Source organism: Terrapene carolina, unplaced genomic scaffold, assembly GCF_002925995.2.
Source record: "Terrapene carolina triunguis isolate 2854851 unplaced genomic scaffold, T_m_triunguis-2.0 Scaffold192, whole genome shotgun sequence".
Lineage (NCBI taxonomy): Eukaryota > Metazoa > Chordata > Testudines > Emydidae > Terrapene > Terrapene triunguis.
The window spans coordinates 25,852,279-25,863,234 of record NW_020664543.1 but is presented as its reverse complement, the minus strand read 5'-3'; the positions used below and the strand labels follow the sequence as shown (position 1 = coordinate 25,863,234).

Below are 10,956 nucleotides of genomic sequence, written 5' to 3'. Positions count from 1 at the left end.
CATGCACAAGGAGTGTGTTATTCCATTAATAACATCAATGGGGGGGGGAAGTCTTGACATAAGATGCTAAATTTCTAAAAATACCCATTTAATTTTAACTCTAACATAATTACTCGTAAATGCTTAGAAAATTCATTCTATATTCAAATGGCAAATGATGAAGCTTGGAGAGGACATACTGTATTTGTCATACTGAGGGTAATCCCTGCTTTTAGAACAAAGCCAAACTTAACCTTAACTATGAAACTGCAATTGGTGCCTCCGTAATAGACAAAGCAGACAAAGGGTAGGAAGGGAAATCAAAGAACAGCTTGGTGTAATGACTTGGTTAAGGTCACACAGGAGGTCAGTGGTGGAGTTGGGAATAGAATGCAGGCCTCTGACTCCTAGGCTGGTGTCCTCGCCACTGGACCATAGTACCTGTCAATCCTTCCCATAGTCCCATGTCTTAGCTGGCCCACGAGTCAGTAATAAAGACCACAACAGCCACACTTGACACCTTTAATACTTTGTGGAGAAGATTTCTAAATTTCTGATTCAGCTGAGAAGCAACTCTGCAGTTATCCAAAAACCTTCTGAATTCTGTGTCCACTTTCAGCCTAGGCATGACGGAGACTGAGCTCTTCTCATTGACTAAACAGACAGAACAGCTATCCCTGCTAGTTGTTTCAGATCTCCCAGCAGCCACTGATATCACTGCCCATAAGAATATGGCTGCTCACCTTAAGGCCCTGAGGGAGGAGGAGAGGATCTCATTTGAATGCTTCTGTCCTTTCTAGGAGTTCCTAGCAGATGCTGCTGTACAATTGCTCATCCACACTAAGGGCACATATTTACCGGGATCTAGTCTGCCCCTGTTCATTGTGGTACTGGAGAAGACAGTGATACAGGAGCTGTGGTGTCATCACTACATGAAGGACACAGTTTGAAATCCACAGGTTGGTCCATGGAAAGAGGAGATGGCTGGATAATAATGATAACAAATCTCAAACTGCGCTGTTTGAGGCAGCAAAGTGCTCTTGGTCCATAGCTGCCGTTCCTGTTGGTCCGATACCAGTTTTCAACTGAGAACCGAAAGCTGAAGGCAAATAGCTCTTAGAATATTTATTGTGTGTGTTTGTTCCTTTCTGGTTAAATCACAGTTTTGCAGTGAGTTGGCCAGGATGATCGCATCTCTGAGTTCATGTAAATGTAAAGCCATGTTACAAAGGGGAAGAGAGAGAGAGAAATTGCAGCCATCAGACGAATTCCACCCAGAGGATTTCTAGAAAGAACAAAAGACAATGGTGTTATTTTAGATCAAACCCAGCCAGCAACAGAGGTGCCTGGGCTTGGGGTGAGATTCCTCATCACACTGAGGAGCCTGGAGAAAAGCAGTGCTGATGAGCTGCAATCAGCGTGCCACAAAATCTCCCTGGCCGCTGCTGCTATAGGTGGCTTCTCTGAAGCTTTTGTGCCTGCTCCCAAACCCTGCCTTTACTGTGACAGGAGAACGGAGCAGGCAGCAGCACCTATCCGGGAGCCTGCCCACTTGTTCCCCTTCTCTGCTCCTTCCCAACCTGCACTGAAGAGCTGCTCAGCTGTCCCAAGTTCATGTGGCTACATCCCCCTCAACTTTTAGGGATGGACATCAAAGACTCCCTTCCTGCAGCAGCAGCACAGAACTAGACCTCTGTTCAGCAAGTAAGAATCCAGGCAGTGTCAGAGCAATGGAAGAAAGGCAGGGATTTCAACCCAGAGGCAGAAAGCAGCCAGATTTTCCTAGACTGATAGTTTGGGAGTACTACTTTTTTTCAGCTTACACATGCAGATTCCCCAGACTATATTTTCACTGGGCATATACCAAAGTATAATTCTTAGTGACCTGTTGTAAATGAGGCAAACATACATGCTGCACCTCCACTGCTGCATCTTTACTAATGGGGGAAGTGACTACCACAAGGAACAAAGACTGAGTTAAGAGTATTTTTGTGTTTCTTTTTTGAAATAAGGGTATATTTTAGTCCTTAAAGTGAGGTCTAATGGCACGCCCTAATGGCAGGCATACTCTTTGCACCCTTTACTACGCTAGGTCTAGGCCTTCCTTGGTTTGAGGAACTGCACTGAGATTTTGTGGTGTGGATAGAGATCACCACACTTGTGCTGAGTCTGGATTTGATTTGATTTTAGCTCACCAGAAAAGCTTATGTAGTAACACACTGTGCCATTTAACTCTTCTCTAGACAAATAACGAAGCAGATGGAGGAGTACCGCGGAGTCGACGGGGAGCCTGCCTGCCGCGTGTGGACCGCGTCTGAACCGCGGTAAGTTCGAACTAAGGTATGTTGACTTCAGCTACGTTATTCACGTAGCTGAAGTTGCGTACCTTAGTTCGACTTGGGGGGTAGTGTAGACCAGGCCTCAGTTACATGGCCAGAGGCCATGTTATCTCTAGTACAGGGGTGGGCAAAATATGACCTGTGGGCCAGATCCGGCCCGTCTAACATTTCTGTCTGGCCTCCCCTGTCCCCTCGCAATCTCTAAGTCCGGGCCGGTAAAAGTCCCACAGCACAGCGGGGCACTCAGCCAGGCTGCCTGCCTGCCATAACTCCATGCTGCTGCCAGAAATGGCCGGCTGCTGCTGGCAAGTCTCTGCGTGCCCCTGGCGGAGGGGATTGGGGGGGGAGGAGGAGGCGACTCTGCGCGCTGCCCCCGCCCCATCCTCACAACTCCCAGGAGCTGTGGGGGCAGTGCTTGCAGGTGCAGGCAGCACATGGAGACCCGCTACCCCCTTCCCTCCAAGGGGTGCGCAGAGACGTGCCAGCAGCAGCCAGCCACAGCAGGCAGGCAGCCTGCCTGAGCCCTGCTGCGCCGCCTGTGGTAAGCGCCTCCCAGCCAGAATCTTCACCTCGCACTCTCACCCTCCCCACCACCACCACCCCAACCCCAGGTCAGAACCCCCTCCTGCACCCAAACTCCCGCACAGACCCTGCTGCCCCTCCTGCACCCCAATCCCCTGCCCCACCTCGGAGCCCCCTCCTGCACCAAACTCCCTCCCAGAGCCCACACCTCTCACCCTCTCCTGCACCCCAACTCTCTGCACCAGCCCGGAGCTCTCCCCTGCACTCAGACCCTGCACCTCCTCCGTTAATATAGTAGAAATGTGCGGCCCGGGACGACTTACCAAAATTCGTGGAATGGCCCCCTTACGTAACGTATTGCCCACCCCTGCTCTAGTACCTATCAAAATCTTTCCCAAACTGCACACTTATATAGGGAGCAGGAACCAATAAGCCACAGGCTGACAAGTGCCCTGTAGCTGCTGGGCAAAGCTGTGCATGGCTACAGTTGTGGTCCAAGACGCATTTTAAGTGTGTACCAGGAGAGCAGCATTTTCATGTGCTAATAAGAAGTATTTATAGAATTAAACTGTCAAAATGCTGTACAAATAATCAAAACAGTATTTTTCCAACCTATCAGGGGCACACGCTCCTCGACAAGGTATTTGACATTTCAAGAGCCCAGTACTGAAGAGTCTTGCTCACATGAGTCCTCTCTACTCAGAAGCAGTCACATGGTCACATAAGACTTATAGAATTATTATTATTCACCTATTTTTGAATTGCCTATTTGGAAAAACTGGTGGTCAGTATGGGGGGGGGGGAATTGATCTTCATATAACAACAGCTGAACAACATTTGCTCATTTTCAAAACAAAACAAAACAAAAAATCACCTTGGGAATTAAAAAAAACCTCAGACCATTTTGGCTTAAGTTCACTTATCAAAAAGTTCTGAGATCATGTAAACAATGTTCTAATGGAAACACTTTTGCCACCTTGGTTTTTGCAGTTACTGCCTGCACCCACTATAACACTATGCTACCTGTATACAAGACATACAGTCTCTTTTTATGAAGAAACATCCCCACCTTCAGATTCTGCAAGAGGAGCACAAGCTTTCCTTCAAGTTGTCCTAAGGACAAGGCTTGCCTCACCCTTCTTCCCTTTTGCTTTACGCTGCTTATGACCAGCAGACCTTGTCCTTCCAGAAACCCAAATGAACATGGTGCTGTGCCAAAGTCTGAGCAGGATTTAGACAATAATATGCAGTAAGGCAGCACACAGCCAAAATCACCTATGGATAGGAAATGGCTAGCTGCTGCCAGCCCTGTAGTATATACCCTTTTACTATCACTAACCATGAATATACAAATAGATTAAAGACTTACTTTGCTGAATTGCGGCAAAGATTCATCCATATTGTAATAATCACCAGACCAAACAACTCCCTATACAAAATAAATAAATAAATGAAAAATAAAAAAAAATCAGAATACAATGTGCACAAGTATTTGCTTACACAAAGGACAAATTCTCTGCAGAGAAGGGTAGGCATGCAAGCTTCCCCTAAGAGGAAGTAGATTTACTATTAAAGCAGGATCTGAGCTAACAGAAATCTGAATGAAATTCCTACCCCTCACTACACATGCACACAACCAATTTACAGAATCTGCAGAGATTTCTGCTTCTGTTTTCTATTAGACTCCTTTTAATACTAAATAGAATGATATGATAGCTGAATATGTACAAACTCACACCACGGCCGTTGAACCAAAATTTTTACAGAAATACAGATAAACCTGTAAACTACACCTCAGGGTGTCCATTTAAACAGCAACATAAAACACCATCACTTTTAACTTGTACACAAGCAAGCACCTTGCTTACTAAAACACACAAAGGAATATCTGAGTCTCTGCCTAGTGGGAGTTTGCCTCCTTCACTTTCAACCCCCTTTCCCCCAGGCATGACAGCAGTGGGGATTGTGCCATCAAGTCTCCAACAGCTTGACAGTATTCCAGCCCAGACAAGCAAGTACATGGTACCATCCAAACAAAATTCAGGGGATAAAAATTGATTTTTTTTTTATTTTTTTTAACGTTTTCTATTTTGTTATTTAAATTATAATAATTTTTTCTTATTAAAAATAAACCAGTTTAAAATGAAATCTGAATTTAATACAAAATATGCTAAGGCCTAAACTACTTATATCTTTGAACATTTAAATAAACGATAAATATACTGAATCCATGAGCCTCTATGAATTAAAGGCTTCTTTTCTATATAGAGAAAGATGTTTTGCCCCTGAGTCTAACTTTTGAGGTCAAGCTTCATAAATATGGCACAATAGTTCAGCCTAAGTGATTTAGGAGACTCTCTCACTTTCAAGAGACTTAGGTGAGAGGAGGAATTTAAGCTCCAGTCACTTTTCAAATATGCTTGTGTAAAACTTTCCCAGGCTGACCTGAAATAATCCATTTAATTCACGGATCACAGTTAACCCCTTTGTTTAATAAATCATTTAGTTGTGAATGTGAAACATGTTGTGATATGGGAAGTTTATTTATCCAAAACATTTAGGTTTGTTTTAATAAAAAATAAATTTTATATGCTGTTGTGTGTGTTTAATTAAATTCCTGTTACCATCCTAATGAAGTTAACTTTTTGCTCATGATTTGTTTAACTATCTAGTAAATAAGCAATATATCATTTGCCCTTTTCTGACATACTAAAATGTATGGTTAATAAGAATTTGAAAATATTAAGCTATATAATTGTTTACATAAATGTATACAGTTATAGTGCACCCTCTCAGGTAACAAAGAGATGTACCAAATCTAGTGTAAAGGCTCTATTTAGTTGTAAATCAACACATTGTAATGGGTATATCAACCAATGAAAGTGCACCTTTCTTCAGAAAATAACTGAAGTGCAAATGGAAAAGTTTATCAAAACTGATGATTTAAATCACTTTATTTACATCAATCCACCCTGAACACAATACTGAAAACTTACCCAATTCCTGCCTCTAAAGCTCTGGAGTCGTCTTGCGAGTTTTGAAAGCCAGAACCGACCCCTACCCCATCCCCATCTGTGACTGACCAAAGCAAAGAGAACAGGGGATTCAGCCAAGCTGCAACCTGTGCTCACCGGCCCCTTCGTCAACGGTTTGTCCAACATACTGCTGGACTAGCAACGCCCAGGCTGAGGTCCTTACTAGCCTGACTCCCTTCTTTTTAGGGCCAACTCACTCACTACAGCAACCAAAAACTGAAGCTTGGTCTGCCTGGGAGTGAGCTGCCAGAAGGACAATCTGCTTCATGCATGGGCTGTATGGATTAGGATAGAACAGATGCATTACTCACCTTCCTTCCTCTTCATGCAAGATGTTACTTTTTGCATAAGCGAACAAAGAGCACCCCAAGGCAATGGTCCCAACTAAACAAGCAGCAGAATGCAGATCCGACAGGCTCCTCCAGACAACATTATCTGGGGAAGAACAGACTGGAGCTACTAAATGTGTTTGAACATACTACATGAAGTACATCCCAAGTCTTCCAGACTGTAAAGAAGCTGTGTGAAAATGGACCCTTCCACAAGCACTAGGAAGGAGGGATGCAGGAGCATCTGCTGCAATACTAGGCAGGACTTGCTCTTTTATGTATCCAGGTGTTTGGAATGGTGAAGGAATTCTGGTCTAGAAATACTGTTGACAAATGCAAGCTCTGGGTGGATTTCAGATTCTGAGTTCCTGGGAAACATCTCCTTGGCAGCTCCACAGCTATGAAGACCATCACAGATCCTCCCTAGGAAACAGAAACATGCTCCACTGTTCAATGGCTTCAGAAAAGGCCATGGAGAATTACAAACTGAAGCCTCCACATAGCAAGGAGCATGACTTCCTGACACCCTATGCCCACTATCAGGCTCTTGGCAGTGACATCAGGGTGCTCCCCAAAATTCTAGGGCATGAGCTGTCCCTGTCTCAAGCAAGGCAAAATATTCCAGGAAAGATTAGAAGGGGCCCGGACACAGGCTCTTGTGGCTTACAGGTCCATACCGGAAGGCTATGGGAGGCAGAGGTAAGTGAATAACAAATGGTTCTCTGTCTGACCTCCATAAAAACAAGTCAACAAATGGAAAACCAGAAGGCTTAACAAACAAAATCTCTTCAGGGCTGAACCCTCATTACAGGCTCCCAGTATAGAAGAGTTCCGTGTATGATTTTTTTACTTTGCAATAGGTCTACATAGAAGGCTGATGGTTCTGTTGAACTGGCTGCAGCTCAGGGCCTTTCACAGCCCTGATGTGAAATGCTTCTTATTGATTTGGCAATATCAAGATAAAAATAATTAGGAAAAACAAATGTCCTTAAAATATACAAGTATGCTGAAAAGAAACTTTAGGCTATCTAAACCCAAAGAATCTGGAAAAATTATTTCCCTTTCCAACACTCCTGTTTGTTTACATTTGGCATTTATCTCAATTTGGGCACTGAAAATAGACTTTCAATTTCATTTTCAGGCTTTCACGCACTAGCAAAATGCTGCAATGTTGAGGTTGCAAATGCTGCAGAGCAAGGTTTATTTATGAGCAGTGACTGTTACACTTTTATTTAACAAAGCCAGCATTTTAGGAAGCAGAGTTGATGCAGCATGTTACAGAAGAGACACTGTGCCCTCTCATGGAGACTTTACTTTGTTTTTGTCGGGATTTTCCTTAATTCAAAATAATACTCATTCAGCGTATATGGTTGTCATTTAGCATACAGAAAACAATTTTTCAAAATTCTTTCCAATGAGAGAAAAAAAATCAAGGAAACACTGCTAGTGATCTTAGATTGTATAAATCTTACTTTTATTCTCTGGGCCAAATTTGGCCTTACAGGGTCCCTGTAAATACAGCCGCACCAGTCTCAGCCAGCAGATAACATTCCCCAGTGACTATACAATTTTAGAACTCCTACCATGCCATATTATAACCACTAAGAATACTACACTGCTGCATGTGCACCTTGTGTGGTAATCACAGTATTTGGTAATTATACTTTATCTCTTCAGAACACTGTACAGACATTAACCCTCAGCCCTCCTAGGAGACAGGTAAGAATGATGCCAATTTTACAACTGGGGAAACAGAGAGTTGTTCAGTGACTTGCCAATGGGAGTGGCAGAGCCAAAGACTAAAACATGGAAGTTTCTGGCTCGCAATCTCATGCTCAGCCCAATAGATCACCATTCTGTACTAGAACCAGACTGTTGCAGCAATAAGGATGTGTCGGAGCGAGGAATTTATGCAGAGACAATAGACTAAATACATTTCCAGGACGTCCACCTGCAAACAGGAAAGCAGTCACTATCACTCCTGCGAATGGGCACCTCACTACCTGCAGTCGTGGACAGCTGAGCACACTTCCATGCAGCCCTGGGTTTGCATCCTACCATGACAAAAAATTAAAACCAATCTCTTTGGGGTGAAGATCTGACCAGCGAGTCCATTTAGAATGCCAATATCATACCTGTAATTGACGGATTAAGGCCAACAAGCAGTGTAAGGACAGCAGGTACAACGTAGACCACCTGTTAGTGAGATATTGCAAGTCCACTCTGTAGCATGAGAAGGCAGAGCACAGAGAAGCAGCCACATCCCAACCAAATAATTTACACAATGCAGCAGAGCAGGTGATCTGGAGCGATTACAATACAGAGAGGCGATGTGGAGCCCAGAGGTACTCAGGTCAGGAGGTATGAGCCCCAGGGAAGTAGGAGAAGAGATAGTTGGTGCCTGCCCTAGACAAAAATGGCCGGGGGTGGGGGCAAGCAAAGTGGAATAAAAAACCCTGGAAATGCCGTGCAGTTAATGAAACTTGAGTAACCTGTTCACCGCCTCCCCACACCCAGGGCACTATTCAGAAGGAAGATGATGGTCCCAAAAGGTGTCATTTTAAAAATCTGCTTATTTTATCAAGGATGAGGATTTAAAGCTCATCCAAAGCAGGCTTCAGGTTTACCTGCTCCAGTCAGAATTACAGAACCCAGTCAGATGGTTTGAAGTCACCCACATGTTGTGAACTTGTGCGCCACAGGTCAGGCCAAAGCTAGAAGAGCCATTGTAAACCTTTCAGAAGGGGGTTGTAACAGAAAAGAGGGCAGAAGTTCAACAAAGGAGCGAATTTAGGATTCTCTCCTATAAAATGCTCCAGATTCTTCAGCAGCTAGGAAAGTCTGTAGTCATACTCACTATCCACAGTCCTGCATCAGGGTCATTTATCTGGAATAACAAAGAGGTCAGAATGAGCACTCAGACAAGATCTTACAGGCTTTCACCTAGTGTCAGGATTCTCAAACCTGTATTTGTCCTCCCGGTTCGATCAAGAATAAAAAGTATTTTATTAAAAGGATCCTCCTGGTTCAGATTTCTCTTATTTTGGAGAGGAGAGTTGGTTAGAGCCAGCATGTGTGCATAGGCACCCTGCACTGCTGTTATCATCATCTGGATGCACGTAATAGAGAATCCAAAGATCAAAATTTTGTTGTACAGGGGAAGCACATTTTCCCCAACTATGCCAACTGTCACCCATTTAAACAGAATTATGGGTGACAGTTTCTTCTTGATAACACCTAAGAGTAAGAGCAGGGGGCAGCTTTCAATGCTAACAGTAGGGCAAAACTGCCAATCTGAGCCAGCTGGAGTTTGGACTCAGTCAAGGAAGATTGTACTTTGGATTCAGTACTATCTTGCAAATAAAGAGACCTGGGCTCTGTTCCCAACTGTACTTGGTGGGTGACGGTGCCCTTGAGCAAGTCACTTCCCCTCTCTGTGCCTCAATTGCTCCATCTGTAAAACACATCACCTCTTCAGAGGACTTTTAATTTTCCATAATATTATATTTTGGTCAAAGATTTTCTAGATTTGCCTAAGGAAACTCTCCCCTGAGAGTCATACTTTCTCAGGTCCCTCTGGCTTGGAGGCCCAGTCATCACAAATGCCACAGTGCACACACACGTTTTTCTTGTGCCAAAGTGGCACAATGGGGTTCAATTACAGCTCAGGATTTATTTTACTTACCCATTTAAAAAAAAAAAAAAAAGACTTTGATGGCAAATAAAACATTTACCAAACAGTCAATAAAATGTCAGGACAATCAGGAGCAAGCACTTTCCAAAGTACCCAACCAGGTCTAGGACAATGATTAGCAAAACTGTATGATTTTCATGTGTGAAAGTCTGAGCAATTTAAAATGACATTTTACTTTTTTGGGGGGAAGGGGGGGGGGCTGTTTGGTGTTCTGTAATGTAATTTAAATGAAAATCCAGGATTATAACCGGAATGCAGGGTATTAGTTACCAAGTGTTTGTAACTTAACTTTCATGTGTTTACGAACTGCTGAATAGTTACTGTGACTTTTTTCTGTATTGTAATTTAAATAAATTACCAAAACAATTGAAAGTAGTGTCATTATATTGCATTGTTTTGACAAAATGTGCAGAATTCTGCAGAATTTTTAATTTTTTGGTGCAAAATTTTTAATTTTTTGGTGCAGAATCCCTCCAGGAGTAAATCCTGCCACGTATCTCCACCCTCCATACGTGGAGTCATTGGCACATTAAGGGCGCTCCACGGTTCTACTGCCTGGTGAACTGGGAAAGCCAACTCGATGTCACAGGGGAGCTGTACATGGCAGTCATGAGGATGGGTTAAACCATTTCTGTTGTACCAGGAGAAGTGGGATGGAGAAGAGCCGGGCTTTGACAAACCACCTATGGTACCCAGCAAACCCAGCTCCTCTCCAGCATGCTTCTCCATGTCTCACATCAGCTGGAGGTTGAGTAGGATGGGTGGAGATAGGGCAGCAGGCTGACTCTGTGGTTGTGCATAGCCCTGTTACCTAGCCCAGCTCCTCAGCTTTAATACACAATCTGATGCAAAATGTAGGTCCAGTTTGCCATAGAGTCCATGGAGCCTTGCTTATGGCTTGGCTGAGGTATAGCGAAGTAACTTATCTATTTTGTCCACCCTGGGCAATCTGATTTAATGTCCGTCTAGATTTAACCTGCATTATGTACACATAGGCTATGATGGTGGATTCCAGTCACTGAAGAACTGTATTTTCTCCTTTTCAATTTCCTTGTCTA

General features: G+C 43.6%; 1 protein-coding gene across 1 annotated transcript; it reads right to left on the bottom strand.

The window, feature by feature from the left end:
* Positions 1 to 487: 487 nt before the first annotated feature.
* TMEM220 (transmembrane protein 220) lies at positions 488 to 10,627 on the bottom strand. The gene is made up of 6 exons (XM_026654588.1): positions 10,411 to 10,627; positions 9,062 to 9,120; positions 8,340 to 8,400; positions 6,187 to 6,310; positions 4,210 to 4,269; positions 488 to 1,264 (listed from the first exon to the last, which is right to left on the bottom strand). The coding sequence occupies exons 1-6, from the start codon at positions 10,625 to 10,627 to the stop codon at positions 1,132 to 1,134; spliced, it is 654 nt and encodes a 217-aa protein (XP_026510373.1). The 3' UTR covers positions 488 to 1,131.
* Positions 10,628 to 10,956: the final 329 nt, after the last annotated feature.